General features: G+C 42.0%; 2 protein-coding genes across 2 annotated transcripts in view; both read right to left on the reverse strand.

Annotated features, from left to right (window-relative positions):
• LOC115087120 (probable methyltransferase TARBP1) overlaps positions 1-23,040 on the reverse strand; it is a 421,872-nt gene that overhangs the window by 211,512 nt on the left and 187,320 nt on the right. The window lies entirely within an intron of this gene.
• The window catches only part of LOC115087119 (probable methyltransferase TARBP1), a 74,301-nt gene that overhangs the window by 8,671 nt on the left and 42,590 nt on the right, over positions 1-23,040 (reverse strand). Inside the window, exons 3-5 of the mRNA XM_029593876.1 lie at positions 17,743-17,863; positions 15,900-16,010; positions 7,789-7,938 (exon numbers count right to left, since the gene is read on the reverse strand). Of these exons, the coding sequence (XP_029449736.1) occupies positions 7,789-7,938; positions 15,900-16,010; positions 17,743-17,863 (382 nt within the window). The remainder of the gene's footprint in view (positions 1-7,788; positions 7,939-15,899; positions 16,011-17,742; positions 17,864-23,040) is intronic.

The following is a 23,040-nucleotide window of genomic DNA, read 5'->3' on the forward strand; positions in this document are numbered from 1 at the left end:
AACTAAACTTAGCCTGCTAATTTCAGGACAGGTCCTTGAGCCAACCAGACTTACCTAGCTGGCCAAGTCATCCAGCTAACTCTGAATATCAGAATTAGCCGGTTAACTTAGCTGGCTAACAACTCCCTCCAGTTATGTCCCAGAATACCCTTAATATAGCAGCTAAATTTGACCCAGCAGTGTGAACAACTAAATTTATTTCTTCATGTATTTATTTATGAACTTTTAATATAGAACACATCATGCCGGTTTACAATTAACTCAAAGAAAGGAAAATTACATTGAACGAGGAGTGGGGAGAGAGGAGCAGGCAAGAAAAAGGGGAGGAGAGGATGGGTCTGGAGCGAGGAAACTGCAAGATAGATAAGGAACGAAGTTTAGGACAGCGCGGAAAGTAACCATAATAACTATAGAACTTATTAACATCACAGAATAAACTTACTAAAATCACAAAATAAGAGGAGTATATAATATGACTGAGTTAGTCATACATAGATAAAGTGCAAAGGCGAGTTCTGAAGGGAAGGTACTGTCTGGGATTGACGAGCATCTGGGTAGACTTGTGGAAAACCAATATTGAGTGCTGAGGAATTACCCTGAATTTACAAACTGGGAGAAGGATCTAGATTTATGGTTTATTCAGGCCTGTGACATTATATTGGGATTTTCTCCATAGGTGCATGTTACATTCCAGGTTTTCCTGTTGTATTCTAAAAAGCAGTTAAAAAGTTTGTAGAAGCATAACTTCATGCATCCTCAAAATGTAAAAGAAAAAACGACCATCAAATGTAGATGTTAAGTTCCTTAAGCTAAGCCAGCGTTTTCAAACTTAAAAAAGCAATGAAAACTAGTTTAAACTACTAATAATGAATAAACCATTTAATAATGAAGTTGTAACCAAAAGTACATACATTTTCTGTTAAAGTAGCCTTGACTCTCTTAATACTTAGGGGTAGATTTTTTTAAAGTGCGCACGGGCGTACATGTGCGCACGCGCAAGTTATAAAATCAGGGGGTGCGCTGATCCATGCTGCCGTCCCCCGTTCCCTCCCAGGCCGCTCCGAAATCAGAGCGGCCTGGAAGGGAACTTCCCTTCCCCCTAACCTGACCTTCCCACCCCTCCCCCTAGCCCTACATTAACCCCCCCCTCCAAATTTTTATTTTACCTTTTGCGCCTGCCGGCACGCAATCCTTCAACACAGCAGCAATGGCCGCTGTGTCGGAGGCCTCTTGCCCTGCCCCCGGACTGCCCCTTTAGTAAAGCCCTGGGACTTACACGCGTCCCGGGGCTTTATGCGCGTCGTCAGACCTTTTTAAAATAGGCCTGGCGCGCGTAACCTTTTTAAAAATCTGGCCCACAATGTGTAATTTATTTATTTATTTGTCTATTAGCTTTTATATATCGACATTCGTGGTACATCATGCCGGTTTACAATATAACTGAAGGAGGAAAATACAAAAAATGAGGGTGGGGGAGGGGTGCAGCTAGGAAGAGAGAAGGGGCGAGACAAGAGAGGGAAAAAGAGGAAGAGGAGAATAGGAACAGTACCTGATGGAAAAACAACCAAAGAAGATAATATGTAACACTGCAAATTATACACTCAAAAAGGGACTGTGTATAACATTATACACTATATATAAATTATACACGCCAAAAAGCACTATATAAAACAATATACATTATCTTTAACTAGTACATACAGAAGACACTATATATGACATTATAAATTATACATTCAGAAAGGCAATTATATATAGTCTAGCAGGGGTTGCTATTGGGAAGGTAGGGTTTAAGGACAGGGGAAAGGGGTATATAACAGGTATAAAAGGGGGTAAAATAAGGAGGTGCAGAGATATGAGAGACAAATCGGAGTACAATTAAAGGAATAAAGGGAAGGCTATAAGTACGGGAATGACAGGGCTCTTTCTCTGAAGGAGTAGAGGGAGCAGGGGGACTACGTAGGATCCGAGTCAGGGTAGGCCATTTTAAAGAGCCATGTTTTAACCCCCGTTTTGAATTTCCGAATGCATGGTTCTAGTCGGAGCTCAAGTGGCATAGTGTTCCAGAGGGAGGGGCCTGCAATGGATAGGGCTCTTTCTCTGATGGAAGTGTGGTGAGCACATTTAAGGGAAGGGGAGTGGAGGGTTCCTGAGAGTGCGGTTCTAGTAGGATGATTGGAGGAGCGGAATCAAAGAGCATCCTCAAGCCAGGAGTGATTGTGGTTTTGCAGGGAGTTGTGAATAATGGTGAGGGTTTTGTATCTGATGCGGGAGGAGATGGGAAGCCAATGGAGTTCCTTAAGAATAGGGGTGATGTGGTCGGCTTTATGTGTATTTGTAAGGATATTTGTCATAGCATTCTGTAACATTTGCAGGGTTCTAATAGTAGAGTAGGGGATGCCTAGAAGTAAGGAATTGCAGTAATCCATTTTTGATAGCATTGTCGCTTGCAGGACTGTGCGGAAGTCTTGCGAGTGGAGCAGAGGTTTAAGTTTTTTTTTGAGGATGTAGAACTTGAAAAATCCTCCCTTTATGATTGTGTTAATGTGGTTTTTGAAGTTTAGTTGGTGGTCTAGGGAGACACCGAGGTCTCGCACGAAGAAGGGAAGAACATTTGAGGGGAGGGTGAGGTCATGAGCAGAGGGTGGCGTCCGGTCAGGGTGATTTGAAATGATGAGGAATTCAGTTTTGGAGGAGTTTAAAGCAAGGTGGAGGTTAGAGAGTAGGGTGTTAATGGAGGTGAGGCATGTTTCCCAAAACTTAACAGATTTGTTGAGGGATTCTTGAATAGGTACGAGGATTTGGACGTCATCTGCATATAAGAAAAACTTAAGACCAAGGTCGGAGAGGAGGTGGCAGAGCGGTAACAGGTAAATATTAAAGAGCGTGTAATACCAGACTTGAACTTTTTAGTAAAATTACCGTATTTTTCGCTCCATAAGACGCACTTTTTTTCCCCCAAAGGTGGGGGGAAAATGTATGTGCGTCTTATGGAGCGAATATAAAAAAAAAACCAAACAAAAATCTAACAAACACCCCCCCCCCCGATTCCCCCAAGACCTGCCGAATTAATTTCCTGCAACCCCCCACCCTCCTGACCCCCCAAGACCTGCCAAACGTCCCTGGTGGTCCAGCGGGGGTCCAGGAGCGGTCCGGGAACGATCTCCTGCGCGTGAGCCGTCGGCTGCCAGTAAACAAAATGGCGCCGACGGCCCTATGCCCTCACTATGTCACTGAGACCGACCGCTGCTATTGGTCGGTCTCAGTGACATAGTGAGGGCATAGGGCCGTCGGCGCCATTTTGTTTACTGGCAGCCAACGGCCCTATGCCCTCACTATGTCACTGAGACCGACCAATAGCAGCGATCGGTCTCAGTGACATAGTGAGGGCATAGGGCCGTCGGCTGCCAGTAAACAAAATGGCGCCGACGGCCCTATGCCCTCACTATGTCACTGAGACCGACCAATAGCAGCGGTCGGTCTCAGTGACATAGTGAGGGCATAGGGCCGTCGGCTGCCAGTAAACAAAATGGCGCCGACGGCCCTATGCCCTCACTATGTCACTGAGACCGACCAATAGCAGCGGTCGGTCTCAGTGACATAGTGAGGGCATAGGGCCGTCGGTGCCATTTTGTTTACTGGCAGCCGACGGCTCACGCCCAGGAGATCGTTCCCGGACCGCTCCTGGACCCCCGCTGGACCACCAGGGACGTTTGGCAGGTCTTGGGGGGGTCAGGAGGGTGGGGGGTTGCAGGAAATTAATTCGGCAGGTCTTGGGGGGGTCAGGAGGGTGGGGGGTTGCAGGAAATTAATTCGGCAGGTCTTGGGGGGGTCAGGGGGGTGGAGGTTGTTAATTTAAAGGGATGGGGGGGGGGTTTTTGGGGGTTCCCACAGAAAGAAAAATTTTCTGATCTGGGGAGTGGACCGAAATGGCCCTCCCCAGACCCGAAAACAAAATGGGGAGAAAAAAAAAAACTATGCACTCCCCTAATTTGCTCCATAAGACGCCCAGACGCAGAGCCGGTTTAGCACAATTTTTTTTTTTTTTAATTTTCCCCCTCTGAATCCTAGGTGCGTCTTATGGTCAGGTGCGTCTTATGGAGCGAAAAATACGGTACTTACAATATTTTTGTTAGTTTAACAGTCAAAGCAATATTTGTTTGGCCGAAAGTTGTGTGCTGATGAACATTTACCTTGTTTGAGGAAGCCTGAGAGGGCTTTTCCTCATTTGCTTAGCCTCTCTAATTTTGTTTCTTTACCATGCTTTCTTTTGCTTGTGACTAGATTATCCTGCAACCTTTGACTAGTAAAATCTTAAAAATAGAGTTTCCACTCTTGCATTCTGGTAGACTGTATTAGCAACTCTTTTTAAAACAGAGAGAAGAAAGCTTTAAAAGTGATTTACAAAGTGTAAAAGCTGATTAACGCTGGTAAGGTGCTTTTAATCTTTGTAAGTCACTTGTAAAATTGTCCTGTTTTGAGCGCAGGTTTTCCAGTGGTGTGATTAAATTGAGTGGGGAAATTAGGCTCATAGATTGCATTTTCAACTATACATGCATTATTTTCTATTTTTTTTTTAAAGTACTCTCAGAAACAGCAGGTGGCAATATCTGCAGATTCTTTCTACCTACAGCAAATTTCAAAGTGAATATATGAGCATACATTCACGTTAAAAATTGGTATAAAGTCTGTGGGTTAAAAGTACCCATGAATTTTTGTTCCAGTGTGGACAATTTGAAAATTGCCCCATCCACCTATGAGAGTTCCAGGCAGATATAAAACGTAAAAAAAACCAACCCCAAAACATAATAAAAACATACAGAGGTCCATATTCAGAAGCATTTCAGAGTCACTCATGTCCAATGTTGTATTATTGTTTGTCTAATGTGAATTATTATGAATGTATTTTTGTACCCTGCCCTGAACCAAGGAAGGGTGGGTAAGAAATGTTTTGAAATAAATAAATAAAGCAGCTCCCCCAGACTGGCAAGGAGTTAGCTCTGGGGTATGACAGCAAAGCACAGTGGCAAAGGAAACTGAGGTGTAAGGTCTGGACATGGAAGCAAAGCTGAGTGGCACAAAGACCCCCACCCGAGGTGCAGGGTGGTATTTAGATTTTCTTGTAGAACGAGTTTGCCAAAGATAAAAGATTCTTCTCACAATTAGTACATCACAATGGATTCTCAAATGACTGAGGGTGGTTTTCCAGGAAAGTAGTAAGGGCTGCTTTATTTAGACACCACTGCCCATATCACTTTGCTGCCCTCAGCCCGTTCCATTTCTGATTTTCTGGTTTAGCATGAAATCTCTGGCACTACGTTCACATTCAGAACAGTGAAATAGTTATGCTTGAGTATCTTTTGTCTTGTGCCAGTTTCTTCTCCTTCACAATGAGGGCTTCTTTGGGCAAAAAAAAAAAAAAAATCAGTATAACAATAGCATAACAATATACCAAACCAAGAAATTCCTCTTCAGTTTCAGTGCAGGACTACGTTTTAGGTTCTTCCTGGCAGTGGCAGCACCAACCTGCTCAATTTTGGACACATTTAAATTTACTTCATCTGCTCTGACTTTCCCAGATCCTTACGAGATTGTTTTTGTCACCAGGGATGTGAAGATTACAACAAAAATTTAAGCCTGGATTTTAAAAGGGCTACACGTGTAAATTTCGGAGTTTACGTGCGTGGCTGGGCCTTGATTGCCGTGTGCATTTTACAATGGGCTCGGCCACATGCACAAACCCTGGTATGCGCAGAAGTGCCAGCCGAGGGAAAAGAGGCAGTCCTGTTGTGTGGTCTGGGCGGGCCGGACCAGCACCATTAGCCGCTGTCCCAGGGAAGCGTGAGTTAGTAGCCGGCTGGCGCTTGCAGATGACTTCTGCTCTGGAGGAGCAGTAAGTATTAAAATAAAAAAATTATGGATAGTTAGGGTAGGCTTAGGGGCGGGGAGGAGAGGGGAAGAGGGAGGAAGGATAGAGTTAGGTGTAGGAAAGTACCCTCCCTGTCCGCTCCTTAATTGGAGCGGACTGGGAGGGAACTTGGGGGAGGGCCGATTGTATTACTATGAGTTGCTTTGTAAAATTCCCCCCTCCCCCCACACGGGCAAGTCGCGGGACGCCCGCACGGATTTTAAAATCCAGTGCGCATGTATGCGCAGCCATCAGAATTTATAACATGCGCACGCCGGCGCACACGTTATAAAATTGGCGCGTCCCCTTAATATTTTGCAGTGGTATTGTAGTGCCCAATGCCCACACTGTCTGCATTATTTCTCTGACACAGACAGGTTTCACAGTACAACCTGTTATGCTGCACACTCTGCCCTGCCCTCACTGCTCATTTATGCCCCATACTGCCTACTGCCAGGCAAACAGAACAAATGAGTAATCTCAAGTGTAACTAAGGCTTCAATCACCAGAAAGGAAAAACAGAACAGCAACTGAAAGCAAAGCAACACAAATCTGCAATGAGACACAGATATTGTGATGCAATGCTGTCTCACTGCTTTGCTTTTCTCTCTTGTGTGAAGGGCTGTTAATGGACTGACACAATGAGACTATATAATATGCGAAACCTTACCAAGAACTCAGACAGAGCGCAGAGCTATGCTTTCACACAGACAATGTCTTGAGAAGCACTGCAGAGCAAATCTCTGACACCCGTAGTCTTCAAGAACGGTGTCACTTATCCAGCTCGCAGCAAAAGTCAGAGTAGCAAAATGCTTTGCTGTAATATGTCATTCCTCTCATTCCCTTCACAGCATACCCATCCTCCCCTTCTGTGCTGACTGCCTGCTCTACACTGTATCAATTTCTAATTGTACCCATTACCTGTTGCTCTCCCTATGATTTCTGAGTCCATTAACTATAATGGCTTACAGATATCATATTTCAAATGAATGAAACGAATAGGATTTAATTTGTGGGGCCACTTAAATTCATTTTGGGGTCCCATTAAAGAAACAAATTGGCCCCTATTTGTTCCACTTTTCTATTTAATTTTCAAGTAATGCACATCCCTACTGACAGTCCCACAGGGCCAACAGGAAGAGAGAGAGTCCAGGGTAGGGCCCAGGTCAAGGCAGGCAGTGGTCAGGTGATTACCAGAGTTAGGCCAATGGTCAGGGCAGGCAGTGAGCACAGCATAGTTGAGGGTCGTAGCAGAGGTCAGTGACAGGCAGGAGAGAAGTCCAGGTCCATGGCATAGGTCAATACCAAGGCAGGAAAACATAGGCTAAGACGAGGCTAGGCAAGAAGCAAGGAGGATGGGGCAAGGCTGGGCAGGCAGAATGAGGCAAGGCAAGAGGGGACAAGACAAGGTAAGGCAGCCTCAGAAACACTGGAGCAACACCCATGCTAGGACAGCAGGAGAACCTGTTGCTGAGGTGAGGGGTAAAGGGCTAAGTGGGTTTAAATAGAACAAGGAGGCTGATGTCATCTGAGCACACTGCATCCTGTTTCCCGCTGTGGGGCCTATATTATGCATGCACATGTGTGCGCACACAAGGGAGGCAGCAGCGGCATAGCAATGGCGGCATAAGAGCCGTGAGTCGTGTCAGCATCTTGTGGAGAGTGTGACTGGCCAAATCAGAGGGACAAGGGTTAACTAGTTTCCCGTGTTCTGCTACTGGTCTACAGCCAAATTATCTTGGAATGAGATACCTGAATGGCTAAAGCTCTTAACTTGAAAACTGTATCTAGTTAACATCACATTAAATTACATAACACGCTGCAGTTTCTTTATAATGGTACAAATCTGTTACAGAAAGTGAACATTCTAGTATACTCACATAGCAGAAACAGTCCCAGAATTTATTAAGGAACTGAGGATATCTGTGTAAGATTAATATAATGATCCATTCTATTGCATATTTCACAGAGGCTTGATTGTTGCTAAGTCCAGCCTGAAAAATCCTGTCAAGAATTCCATTCAAGAAATTCTGCACAAAAGAATAAAATTAAGAAAAATGTTAAAAATTCCATCCCACAGGTCAACAAAAACCATAATGAAGGTTTTATTATACAAACATTTAGGTTATATGAAAAAAGAACAATGTGATGAGATGATGCTCATTGCATTTACACTGATTATATACAGATATTTCTACTTTCCATAATGCCAGTGGTCTCATGGTGGGGTAAAGAAGAAAGACTTTCCATCAGGTCACTGGTCATACTTTTCCCTAATCTTGTCTATTTAAATTAATTCTTTATTCAAAAGTTACTAATATAACCATAACACTTTTATACAGCCTTCCTGCAGATTCAACGTCTTGTTTCCATCTACAGTTGTATGCAAAAGTTTAGGCACCCCTGGCCAAAATGTACGGTATGTTCAGTCTCTAAGTGAACAGAAACTGACACAACCTTTACACAGTTCAAAGTTAAACATGACGTCTTTCTGCAGTTTTTAATGAAAATAAACAGTGAAATAGAGCATGTGCAAAGGTTTGGACACGCTTGCAACTGATTCTTTATTTTTTAAAACAATAAGGCCCGAAAAGTAGATTGACTCATTAGGCCTTCAGTTAGTCAGGTGAAGACAATTCCATAGTTGAAAAAAATACTCTTCTACCCTCTCAGGTTGTAATTGTTCTTCTGTCTATTTTCAACAACTGTGGTCTAAGCAGCTTTCTGAGCATTTGAAAATGAAGATACTACAGTAATTCACTCTTACAAAGCAGGGGAAGGCTATTAAAATAAAAATCTCTAAATGATTCCAGCTAGCAATTTCAACTGTGGACTTGTGGACATGTACTCCAGTGAGAGCTAAACGTTTCAGAAGACGATTAGCCATGAACTGTGTGCTCTGATTTGAAGATAAGATCGGTTTTTGGGCAGTTCTATCAGAATTTTTTCTTGATCTTTCAGATCTTGCTTTGATCTCAATAGTTCCATGTAACTTCTACTGTTACAATTAAAAGAAAAATAAGGGGCCATTTTCAAAAAACATTTACCTGAGCAAAAAGGCCATCCGAAACTTGTCTACCCTGTAGAAGAGCTCATAGGGATCAACAACATGCCTACTTGAACACATGGGAAAAGGTGGGCTCAGACAGGGTTAAATTAGGGGAGGCAACAATGCTATCAGGACAAAAGAGCTTGAGCCAGCCACATATTGGTGACCATGAGAGAATGGAGTTTTGTCTCTGAGCAACCCTGTGGATGTGCATTCATTGGGCCATTTTTTTTCATGGGTATGTGCGCACCTCACAAATGTATGGTACTTGCGAAGTTACATGCGTACCATACATTTGTGAGGTACGCGTGTACCCATGAAAAGAATGACCCAACAAATGCACATCCCTACTATATAGAAAGGAAGAGAGCAAGCAGAAAAGGCTTGCTTATTCTTCAAAGCCCAAACCCACAACCATACCCCTGAGAATCCATATTGTTTATCAGAGATTTATAAGAGGTTGCAAGGAACAAGCAGGGCTCCTGGCAATTCAAGGGCTGAAGGCCAAGACAAGACAAACTGAGTTGAGCCATAAGGGCTCTGAGCAGACCTGTGAGTGCTGTGTTAATTATCTGCCAAGTCGTGAGGATCCGAGACAGATCTATGAAATCCCAGAAACCCTGCCTTGCATCTTGAAAGTGCCTTGTATTTGTGAAGCTATGAACCCAGATACTCTCTCTTGCTTTGTACCTGTAATGCCTTAAACCTAGAAACTATAGCTTGCCTTGTACCTCTGGTGCCTGTAAGGTGAAGTAATAAATTCTTGTGGTAACCATGTAACCTGATCTAGACTGGACTGAAATGAACTGTGAATTTTTCTTCATCTGTTTAAATTGATATTGAACCCGAATCCCTTTGTTAACCCTGAAGAGAAAGAAACTATAATCTGATACTTAGCCCAGCAAATGTAAGCCAGGATCTACTTTATTTTAGTATGCACCTCAACAGAAATCAAGTCCAGGAGTGGAGTGGATTATTTGCAGGTGGCTCCAATAACCCGAGAAAAGTGCAGGGAAAAAATGTCTGCAGAAAAAGCAGGTGCACATATCTGCAGACACATTTTCCCAAGGCAATTCCTAAAGGGAGAGTATGCATGTACTCATTGGTGCAAAGTCAATTCGGAAAGGTACCACTGGACTTTGCAACAATGCACATAGTTTTGAAAACTGCTGAACAGCTCTTGGTAAGGTAAGACTCCAGTTTAATCTCTATTTCAGTGAAATTGTTAAATTTTTGACAAATTCTATCTGGTCTTTTGTTGGATTTATGTTATTACAAGTGAATGTTTTATTCTTTTTATGCATTGCTTAGGACGTGTTAAGCGATATATACATTTTAATAAATGAAAATGAAATAAAAATGGTGTGCCTGACATAGAAAACTTAATTATAAAAACATTGTATACTGAACTATTTTAATTGTCACAATAAGAGAGGATCCTCCTTAACTAGAGTGGAACCAGGCTGCTGGCACTAACCCTCAAAAATGAGATAGAGCAGCTTTTAAACTAGATAAAGGGGAAAGCCAACAGTCACTCAGAAGTGCATGGTTTGGAATGAGGTATCCTTGAAGGATACTAACAAATCAGGGAAATTAGGGCTTCCTGATAGAGAGGTTGCTAAAGTAGCCCAGGTGCCTTTAAGTTAAGAGCAGGCAGATTCCAAATTACCCCTGTCAAGTGCTAAGCAGATTGTTAATGCAAACAGAGAGCACGCTTTGAAATGTCCATATTCAACTGCTAGAAGACTAAAAAATAAGATAGGAGAGTTAGAATGTATAGTACTGACTAAAGAGGTAGATATAATTGGCATCTCAGAGACCCAGAGAAAGGAGGATAACCAATCAGACAGCATGAAACCAGGGTACAAATTATATCGCAATGATATGATGGATCAAATTGGTGGATGGCTGGCACTATATGCTAAAGAGGGCATAGAATCGAACAGGATAAAAGGTCTGCAGGAAACAAAATGCATTGTAGAATCTTCTTGGAGAGAAATTCCATGTGAGAAGGGGAATGGAATAGGAGTACTACTCTCCACGTGGCCAGAATGAACAAAGCGATAATGAAATGTTAACAAAAATTAGGGAAGCCAATAAAATTAGCAACACAATAATAAATGGGTGATTTCAATTACCCCAGTACTGACTGGGTAAATCAGGACATACTAAGGAGGTAAAGTTTCTAGATGAAATAAATGACTGTTTCATGGAGCAGTTGCTACAAGAACTGACATGAAGAGTAACTATTATACACTTAGGGGCAGATTTTTAGAGGAGCGCGCGGGGTACATTTGTGCGTGCTACCCGGCTGTCGCACGCATGTTATAAAATCCGGAGTCTGTGAGCGCAAGGGGGTGCACACTTGTGCACCTTGCGCACGGTGAATCTGAGGGGAGCACCTATGGCTTTCCCTGTTCCCTCCAAAGCCGCTCCGTAATCGGAGCGGCCTTGGAGGGAACTTTTTTTTTGGTCCCCACCATCTTTCCCTCCCTTCCCCTATCTAATCCACCCCCCAGCCCTAACTAAATGCCCCCCCTACCTTTGTTTCTAAAATTACGCCTGCCCAAGGCAGCTACAGTATCTGAAGATTGGAAGGGAGGCAAACATAACTTCCATTTTCAAAAAGGATTTCAGAGGTGATCTGGAAAATTGGGCATCCAAATGGCAGATGAAATTTAATGTGCATAAGTGCAAGGTGATGCATATAGGGAAAAATAACCCATGCTATAGTTACACAATGTTGGGTTCCATATTAGGTGCTACAATCCAAGAAAGAGATCTAGGCATCATAGTGGTAACCCATTGAAATCATCGGTTCAGTGTGCTGCGGCAGTCAAAAAAGCAAACAGAATGTTGGGAATTATTAGAAAGGGAATGGTGAATAAAATGAAAAATGTCATAATGCCTCTGTATCGCTCCATGGTGAGACCGCACCTTGAATACTGTGTACAATTCTGGTCGCCGCATCTCAAAAAAGATATAATTGCGAAGGAGAAGGGACAGAGAAGGGCTACCAAAATGATAAGGGGAATGGAACAGCTCCCCTATGAGGAAAGACTAAAGAGGTTAGGACTTTTCAGCTTGGAGAAGAGACGGCTGAGGGGGGATATGATAGAGATGTTTAAAATGAATAGAGGTCTAGAACGGGTAGACGTGAATCGGTTATTTACTCTTTCGGATAGTAGAAAGACTAGAGGGCACTCCATGAAGTTAGCATTGGGCACATTTAAAACTAATCGGAGAAAGTTCTTTTTTACTCAACGCACAATTAAACTCTGGAATTTGTTGCCAGAGGATGTGGTTAGTGCTGTTAGTATAGCGGTGTTTAAAAAAGGATTGGATAAGTTCTTGGAGGAGAAGTCCATTACCTGCTATTAAGTTCACTTAGAGAATAGCCACTGCCATTAGCAATGGTAACATGGAATAGACTTAGTTTTTGGGTACTTGCCAGGTTCTTATGGCCTGGATTGGCCACTGTTGGAAACAGGATGCTGGGCTTGATGAACCCTTGGTCTGACCCAGTATGGCATTTTCTTATGTTCTTATAACAGATCAGTGAGCCAGACATCAGTGCTGGGAAAAATGGTTGAAACTATTATAAAGAATAAAATTACTGAACATATAGTTTAATGGGACAAAACCAAAATGGATTTGGTCAAGGGAAGTCTTGTCTCACCAGTCTGCTACATTTTTTTTTTGAAAGCATGAACATGTGAATAAAGATGAACCAGTTGACAGTGTATCTAGATTTTCAGAAATATTTTGACAAAGTACCTTATGAGAGACTCTTGAGGAAATTAAAAAGCCATGGGATAGGAGGCAATGCTCTATTGTAGACTGAGAACTGGTTATAAAATCGAAAACAGAGAATAGAGGTAAACTGTCAATGTTCTTAAAGTAGAAAGGTGAATAGTGGTGTGCTCCAGTGTGACCTGTACTAGGACCACAGCATTTTATTTATTTATTCTATGCTTTTTATTTAGACCAGTTTTACACACACTCGCTAATAGAAATGTTGCAGTTTCACAGAAAAACCTTATCACTGATATATATGGAAAAATAATTCATAAGAAATCATAGCCTTTAGCCCAAAAATTCAAACAAGAATAAAGGAGGAAGAAAAAAAATGATAAAAAAGAACCAAAAGATATGAAAAAGAAAAGGAAATGCACTAGCAGAAGATCAGGAACCAATTCAATATCTCAATTAACCCCCATTATCATTATCTCCCCCAGCTACAGCAGGACCACTCAACTTCTTTAAATATAAAAAAGCTCTCAATTGCTCTGGTGTTAAAAACGATTAACTTGGGCATATGTCACAAGGCATTTACACAGGCAGTGCAAGAAAAAAGTGGCACCAAGATCTTCAGTCTCCTGGTGCATAGCCGAATAAGGATTTTTTTTCTTCTCCTGGGTTAATCTAATAATATCTAGAACACCTCATGAACTCCTCAGTAACCTTTTAAAAATATGTATGAAAAATCAAGTCTAAATCTTCTTTAAATACAAGAGATGCCAATAATTTAGCTCTATCAGATTCTACAGCACCAGTTCTTCCCAAAACGTCCCCTGAGTTCCGACCATCAAACAAAGCTGAAGGCAATCTTCTCTTTACAGGTAAATAATATACTTTATTCAATGGCGGGACAGCCAGAATCTCAGTGCAGGCGTAACTCGTGCGCGCCGGTGGCCCGCTGGCACGCAATCACCCGACCCGAGGGCTGGTCCAGAGGCCTTGGCCACGCCCCTGGGACTTGTGCACGCTGCCGACCCTATGCAAATAGGCTCGGCACGCGCAGGGTTTTTTTTGTTTTTTTTTAAGGGTTACGCGCATAACTTATGCGCGTAACCCTTTTAAAATCTGCCCCTTTCACGCACAGAGCCGTGCTGCCTTCCCCCTTTCCCTCCCAGGCCGCTCCAAAATCAGAGCGGCCTGTGAGGGAACTTCTCTTTCCCCTAGCCTGACCTTCCCACCCCTTCTCCTCCCCCCCCCCCAGCCCTACTCTAAACCCCCCGGACCTTTGTCTTACCTTTTGCACCTGCCTCTGGGCAGGCGCAAGTTGCGCACGCTGGCAGCCTACCGGCACGCAATCCTCCGACAGAGCAGCAATGGCCCCGCCCCCGCCCCACGACTTACACGCGTCACCAGGCCTTTTTAAAATAGGCCCAGCGCGCATAGGGCTTTTAAAATCCGGCCCTAAATGTCTATGAATCAGGATGTCATCCTGAACCAGGGAGACATTAATCGCTTTAACCTCTATCTCACATCTCCAATATTCTCTTATTAGACTCCAGAAAATCTACTTCTTGCTTTTTAGCCAACATTTTTACTGATTCTTCCAAAGAAGTTATATCCTTTGAAGTAGCAGAAACTGAAGAATCCAGCTGGATCAAAAGAGCCCAGATAGTGTCCAATATTTCAACAAAGAGTTTAAGTAAAAGGGATAGGGCCAATCGATCTATAATCACCAAGAGGATCAAAGAACAGTAGACAATAACTTCTGTTGAATCATGACGACCCCAAATTGATTCCAAGACAGAGTTCACGCCTCAGGAAACCCCAGCAGCCACATAATCTCCTGCTTCTGCAGCGGCTTCTTCATGTCTCACAACTTGCATTGGAACATTATCAAGCAGTGACAAGTCTTCTCCAGTACCGGGATGATACAAAATTATTCAAAGTTGTTAAATTATAAGAGGTTTGTACAAAATTGCAAAAGTACCTGTGAGACTTGGCATCCAGATGACATTTAAGACTAGATTCATCAAACTATCGCATGTGATAGGAAGAGGGGTGTGTTTTATGGTAATAGCCTATTTATCACAATGTGCGCTCTCTTAGTGCTTCACATAGGTATTACCACAGAGTGCAATAACTTTTTCGCACTTTGCAATAATACCACAATTATTGCAGTTCCTACCTACAATCATGGGGGAGGGAGAGAGAGAGAGAGAGAGAGAGAGACTAAAAAGGCCATAATGCGAGTTGGTAATTAACCCCCCTTAATGTGGACAAGTGCAAAATGATGCATGTAGGAAAGGGCAACCCAAATTATAGTTACACAATGCAAGGTACCACAATGGAGTCACCACCCAGGAAAAGGATCTAGATGTCATTGTGGATAATATGTTAAAATCCTCTGTTCAGAGTGGAAAGGTTGCCAAGAAAGCAAACAGAATGCTAGGAATTATGAAACGAATGGAGAACAAAACAAATAACATCATAATCCCTCTGTATTAGTTCATGATGAGACTGTACCTTGAATACTGTATGCAATTTTGGTCACTGCATCTCCAAAAAGATATAGCAGGATTAGAAAAAGTTCAGAGAAGGGTGACCAAAATGATAAAGGTGATGGAAAGATTCCTCTATGAGGAAAGGCTAAAGAGATTAGGGCTTTTCAGTTTGGAGAAGAGACTGCTGAGGGGTGATAAGATAGAGGTCTATAAAATGAGTAGAGTGAATCAGTTTATTCTTTCAAAACGTACAAAACTAGGGAACAAGCAATGAAGTTACTAGATAATACATTTAAGACAAATAGGAGAAAATAATTTTTTGCCAATGCATAATTAAACTGTTAGTATAGCTGGATAAAAGGTTTGGACAAGTTTCTGGAAGAAAAGTCCATAAAGTATTAATGTGGACTTGTGGATATCCACTTCTTATCTTTGGGATAAGCAGCATGGTATCTATTTATATTTTGGGATCCTACCAGGTATCTGAGACTTGGATTGCCCACTGCTGGAAACAGGATACTGGGCTTGATAAACCTTTGGTCTGACCCAGTATTGCAAATGCCATATTCTTATGTTTACGTTATATTGGATGATTGCACTTTTCTTTTGTAGGCCAATTACAGAAAAGTTGTTCACTCAAGTTTGTGTTACTCATATTGTGCAAAAGTTAAAATTCTACTGAAAAAAAAAAATACTGTACCTCATCCAGTTTTGGAAAGAGCACCAACAGTATCTGCCACAACCTGTTTTTGATCCTGTGCTGCAAAGAATTCCCATAGTAGCGCATTTTAGATCTGGATACTAGGTCATCCTGAAAAAACATTCAAGTTAAAAAAAATTTCAAAACACGCATAGTAAATAGAATTTGTGCAGAATTTGATAGAATACTAAATCTTCGGATTGAAATGATACGTGAATAGACTGTTGTTTTACTTGGCACATCCAAACATTACTAAGCCAATTCAAGAATTACTTCCTTAAAAAAAACTGTCAACTTTTGTATTAACTGCTCTCAAAAACGTTTGGCTCTAACTAAAGCATCTATTGTTTCAACCTTTAATTCAGAACTACTTCATCTGTGTATCTGAATGTGCACCAAAAGTAACAATGCTGCTGTAAGAATTGACATAAAAATGATTTATGAAATGTATACACTCCCTTCAGTGTTGTTCAAATGTATTTTTTCACAAAGAGAAATGAAGAGATGCTGGTCTTCTGAGGAATGGTAGTTTGCTGCTGCAATCTGTATCTTAACCATAGTGACATTCATTTCTCTATAGGTTTCTTTTAATACAAACCTAACAATAAACAGAAAATGTCTGCAAGGGCTCTGCAAACTCATATAGTACAAATGACTGCATATTTCTAGCTTTCAAAAAGGGAGGGCGATTTCAATTTGTAATGGATACACTGATCTGAATTTGGGGAGATAGAAACAATCATCCCTGGGCTCACCTGCTGGCTCAGTGGAAGTATTGTGCACTGCTTGGAGGAGGGCCCCACATTCTCCAGTCTCCAGGTTGGCCAGGACTGGGGTTCCCAGTCAGCATGCAATGGCGACACCTAGTGGTGGGATTTAAAGCCCATCATTGCAGGGCCTCCAGCCGAGGACAGTCGCTGCAATGGCAGGGCGAAGTGAGTGAGGAGGTGATAGAAAGTAGGAGAAAACTATCCCTGGCTAGGTGCCAATGAAGTTTTATGGTGCCAGATCACAGCTCTAAGTCTGACTGAGCAAAGGAGTAGGAGGGAACTGCTGAGTCAAAAAAAATACCTTCTATAACCAACTGCTTTTCTAAAATTATTATCCCATCGTTTGAGGATTTGATTGTGTGTTTTACAAAACATTAATTTTTCATAGTAGCCATATTGATCCTGGAGACGAATGAAATCTTTGTAGGCTTGCAATACCTTTCACTGGACCAATAATAATAATAATAATAATAACAAAAAGACACTGCAGTACCAGATATTATTATGGCAACATGTCTGTCAGGTAGTCATTGCTATACAAGAATAATTTTGTATAACTAAGTCAAAACTAATACTACAAAATGATTCAATAACAGTTTTTCCAAAGCTCTGCTTCTGGCATGATTTTCTCCTCCACCTCTTTTCAGTCTCCTCTGTCTATTTCATTTTCTTTTCCAGTGGGATAATTCTCAAGCAGACTTGTGTGACTAAGTTCGCTTTGAAAACTGGAGCAGCTTAGATGCGTTTTTGCTGCCCAATTAAGGTGGGTTATTTGAAAATCACTTCCAAAATGTAATTTTGAAAGCCATTTCCACGCTTTACTCACAAAAATGGGCTTTTGGAAATATGCCCTCCCTATGTGCAGATAACTTACACACATAGTGCCACTACACAAGTAACTTTACCCGCTGTGAAGAGAGGCTTCCTGGAGGCAGGGCTGGGGAGAGGCTTGCATTCGTAATGCACTAACGAGAGCAGTTAGAAAATTATCACCAACACACTTACAGAATACACAGTACCTCGACAAGTGGAGTAAAATATATTAGAAATATATAAAATAACAGGGACCTTACTTTATCTAGCAGCTTGATTACAAGATCCTCAATGAACATCTTGTGTGATGTGTTCGATCCATCCAACAAGCAAAGGAATTTCACAGCACAAATTCTCACGTAATGGTCATCCCTATTTGTGCTAGATTTTATTTTTTTTATGGAAAAGGAAAACAAAATGAAAATGTACATAGTTCAATACTACTACATATTTTAAATGATAAACTGGCCATGACATTAAATTCAATTTTTGAAACACCCTCCCCTCAAACAAAACCCCCCCACCACACTTCATTCCCTCAGTGCAAAAAGTTCAAATGGTCATAAAAATTCCTTGTATTCATGAAGACAGTTATTTCATGTGTTTGTCATTAAAGGCCTCTGCAATAAACTTTAATGCATAAGTTAAGACCCATTTGTGCATAGTAAAAATAGCATGCTAACTAATAAGGCATTATCGTGCACCTTAAAATGCTCCAGAAAAACATTAGCATGAACATGCTAAAATTAGAGGGTCTATGCATGCAAATGAAGGACCATGTGCAAAAAAGACTTTAGCATGTGCAAGGTAAACAGCATTGTAATCTCTTCCTCTACACTATTTATTGTGGTCTGCATTTATTTATTGTAACTATCAAGCTAATTGACTTTTTATGTTATTGCAATTTTGTTTTATGTTTTAATGTTTTATTCGTTTTATGTCTTTATGTTTTTATGCTTTTACTATGTATGTGTTATGTATATCGCCTAGTATTTTCTCAGGCGATAAAGACATTTTAATAAAGAAAGACAAGTGCTCATTAAGGGCACACTATTTAATAAGTGCCTTGGACTGGGTGATAACTTCAAGATATCGAGAGAGCTCAGATAATTGCATACAAGGGGCTAAAAATGTACACCAGGTATAGAAATAAATTGTATCCATAGGCCCTTGAGGATAAATACATTTATCCACTCTTCTTTGACAAACCAAAACACAGCTGACACTTCTCAAGAATTTTTACACATATTCACACCATGAATATGTCTTCTCAAACAAAATGTTTCATGTTACAGAGCTTCTTCAAGCATTGCTCTATACCTCACAATGTATAAAGCACAGAAGGTTTCATAGTGATATGTAAATAACAGTCTCCAAAGTATTTGCCTGCTGCCCTTGCCATGATTAGTCTGGTCAATAAGCACTGCAGGCATTTAGAACATAAGAACATTAAGTTTTGCCAGCTGGATCAGACCAAGGGTCCATCAAACCCAGAATCTGATTTCCAACAGTGGCCAACCCAGGTCTCAAGTACTTGGCAGGATTCCTAAGTTTAATAGATTCCATGCTGTTTATTTCAGGGACAAGCAGTGGATTTCTCCACGTCCACCTTAATGTTTATGGACTTTTCTTCCAGAAACTTGTCCAAACCTTTTTTTAAACCCAGTTACACTAACATCTTTTATCACATCCTCCGGAGGCGAAGTCCAGAGTTTAATTATGCATTGAGTAAAAACGTTTTTTCTTCTATTTGTCTTAAATGTGTCATCTATTAACTTCATTACAAATCCCCTAGTCTTTCTACTTTTGGAAAGTGTAAACAACCAATTTGCATTTACATGTTCCAATCCACTCATTTTATAGATCACTAGCACATCTCCCCTCAATCAGCTCTTCTCAAAACTGAAGAGCCCTAACCTCTTTGGCCTTTCACAGGAGTATGGTTCCATTTCCTTTATTATTTTGGACACCCCTTTTCTGTACCTTTTGTAATTCTGTTTTGGGTTTTTTTTTTTTTTTTTAGATGTGCTGGCCAGAACTGACCATGAACAGTTTTTGTGGGGGCCCAGCAGCACTCAACTCCCTGGCTTGTTACAAAGGAGGGGAGGAGGGAGGTCAACTGACTAGCCAGTGGGCCCTCTAATCCTCCCTTCCCCCAGTATAAAAAAAAAAAAAAAGGTTCACAGGACACCAGCAGGCAGGGAAGATATGAAGGTAAGAAAGAATGACAGAGAGAAGGTGATAGGAGAGATACACAAATATACATTTGAGCACTTAAAAACATAAATCCACTTTTATTTATACAAGGCAATAGGATACCAGAGGTCAAGGGTCATTGCTGTTTTTGACAGGGTTAGTGTGGCTAAACACCACTGCAGGTGTGCAGAGGTTTGATCATGAACAGTAGTCTGTCCTTCTGAAGCATCTATGAGCTCACCAATTGTTTTGGTTTGAGTGCATAGCTCATTCAAGTGAGCTTTGAGGTACTAGCAGACTGTGTGGTCCAACAATTGCACTGGCTTCACAATATGATAATGGAGGAAAATGGTCAGATGCCATGTTCCTTTTGAGACAAGGTGGCAAGATTTTTCCCAGTGTTGCCACCTTCCATCACCACTCTTTGAAGATCCTTACTGACACAAAAAATAATAGTTCTTTTATTAGTAATCTGTTAATTATAATTTAAAATGGCACATTTCCTATAGACTGGAGTGTGGCCAATTTTACACCAATATTTAAAAAGGGTTCCAGGGATGATCCCAGAAAATATAATAACTGGGGATCCTGACGTTGCTGGTAGAATGGTAGAAGCTATTCTTCAAAACAAAATTATAGACTGATATGACTTAATGGGGAACAATCAACATGGTTTCCCTGTACGTACCTGGATCAGTCCAGACCCTGGGTTATGTCACCAATCCAGCAGAGGGAGGCAGAGAAACGTTCTACAGACTCTGATGTATACTCTGGAGCACCACCTGCAGTCCATCAGTATTTCTCTGTCTCCCAGCAGAGGTGGATGTCCCTAACCCCTGCAGTCTGTGGTAGTTTGTTATTTTTTAGACAGGTAGTTTAGGAGTTAATTTTTTTTGTAGACTTTCTTTTTCTCTTGAAGAGAGGCTGTTCCTTTCATTTAAGTTATTTAAAAAAAAAAAAAAAGGTTTATTTTCTTCTCAGCCATTCTCACTGCCTCCCGGGAGGTTGCCAAGTCCTGGGAGGCCTATCCCTCCTGGTTTTGAGGCTGCCGGAGTTGGGGAGGTTTTGAACCCAGCAACCACTCCTGGCAAGGGTGATACCGGGGGGCCAGGCTCACTCACCCTACTTGGAGCAGCTCCTGGGGTCCGGTTCGTCAGGTAAAAAAATAAATAAATTATTCTTGACAGCTGAATCATGGGTTATTTACCTTTGGTGCTCGGTGGGGCTGTGCCTTTGTTTTTTTTGCCGGAACTTCTATTAATTTCTTTTATTTTTATAGTTTGTTTCATTTCACGCTGGTTTTTTCATTGTAATGCTGCGAGGCGCGGCCTGCCGCACTTGTGGAGACACACACATGTGTCTCTCCAGGGAGAGTCTCTGTTCATCCTGCCTCCCCAGGGGGGGAGGCTCGTCAAGTTTGCCGGTAACAAAAGGGACTCGGGCACTTCGCGCGACCCCAAAACCTTGGCCCAGCTGCTCTCCTGCCCCGGACTCATTTCCCTGCAGTGCTGGGACTGAGGCACTCTTATCTACTCTGAGGGTGGCGACACAACAAGCTATTCGGGGTGCTTCAGACCCGCCTCCACTGTCGCCACAGCAGACGGTCCCTGGGGGGGGACAAGCCGCGTGAAGCAGGGTCATATTTATCTGCTGATAGCCTAGAGGAGATTTCAGACTCTTCTTCTTCTTCTGCTTTTTCAAGGGATTTTATTCGTTTTCTTCACAAAGCTTACAAATCTAAGAAATTTCATAAGAAACATAAGGGTCTCTCTTCTGATCAGAAGTTAAGGCCACGCTCCTCTAAAAGGGCCAGATCTAAGGATTTGGGAGTGGGGTCAGCTCCGAAGTGTCCCCTTCGTCCGGGTCAGACAATTTTTTTCTTCTTCAGAAGATTCTGAACATGACTCTTTACCTATTCCGGACAAGTCCCTGCCGGAGGGGGATTTAAATGAAGATCCTGCTTTGGGTGCTAGTTCAGACCCTCATGTTGCAGATGGAGATGATCCAAAGTAGTCCGACTGTTTAGAAGAGAGGAACTTGGTCCTTTAATTCCAGCAATTTTACTGGAGTTGGGTCTAGAGGTTCCAGTAAAGGATTCTTGGATGGGTAACATTGACCCAGTGTTGCTTGGCCTTAGAGGTCCCACAACATCATTTCCTTTTCATCTTTCTCTCACTGACCTTCTCTATAGGGAGTGGGATACTCCTGAGTTGGGGCTTAAGGTAGCACAAGCCATGGAAAAATTGTATCCATTACCTGAGGAAGCTTTGGAAATTTTAAAATTTCCTAAGGTAGATGCTGCTGTATCAGCCGTCACTAAGAAAACAACTATTCCAGTAACTGGAGCAACGGCTCTTAAAGATCTCCAAGATCGTAAGCTGGAGGTTCAGCTTAAGTGAATTTTTGAGGTTTCTGCTCTTGGTGTGCGGGCGGCCATGCGTAGTAGCTTGGCTTTGCGAGCTGGACTAAGATGGGTCCAGGCTTTACAGAACAATTCTTCCCTCTCTGAAGAGGAAGTTGCACAGGCTGGTAGACTGGAAGCTACAGTTGCTTACAGTGCAGATTCCTTATATGATCTCCTTAGGACTTCGGCTCGCTCTATCGTTGCCTCAGTATCGGCTCGCAGACTTCTCTGGTTGAGGAATTGGTCTGCAGACGCATCCTCCAAAGCTCAATTAGGGGCTTTACCCTTTAAGGGAAAATTACTATTTGGTAAGGAATTGGAAGATTTAATTTTGTCCCTTGGGGAAAATAAGATTCACAAATTACCAGAGAACCTTCCTAGACCTAGAAGCTCTTTCTTCTCGCTCTCGTTTTCGGTCTAACAGAAGATTTTGTTCTTCTTGTCCGTCAGCTCCTCCAGCTAAACAGTCTTCAGGTAGACATCAAAATTGGTCTCAGTCCTTTCGTGGCCGCCGCTTTGGCAGACCTGGATCTTCCCAAGTCTCAGGAGGTACAAAGTCTGTCCAATGAGATAAGGCCGGTCCTTTCTCCGGTTCCCGTCATAGGGGGCAGTTTGTCTCTGTTTTACCGAGAATGGGCCAGATGTACGTCAGATCAATGGGTTCTATCAGTGAGAAATCAAGGTTACGCTTTAGATTTTGTTCGGCGGCTTCACCACCAGTTTCTAATTTCCCCGTGTTCTTCTCTACAAAAGCGTCTCATAATCCAAGACTCACTACAGTGTTTAAGCGACCTAGGAGCCATAGTTCCAGTTCCAACATCAGAGCATCGGAGAGGTCGTTATTCAATTTTCTTCGTTGTTCCCAAAAAGAAAGGAACCTTTCATCCCATTCTCGATCTCAAAAGAATCAACCGTTGTCTAAGGATTCCAAAGTTTCGGATGGAAACTCTCCGGTCTG

The sequence above is a fragment of the Rhinatrema bivittatum genome, chromosome 3 (assembly GCF_901001135.1).
Source record: "Rhinatrema bivittatum chromosome 3, aRhiBiv1.1, whole genome shotgun sequence".
NCBI classification, from domain to species: Eukaryota; Metazoa; Chordata; class Amphibia; order Gymnophiona; family Rhinatrematidae; genus Rhinatrema; species Rhinatrema bivittatum.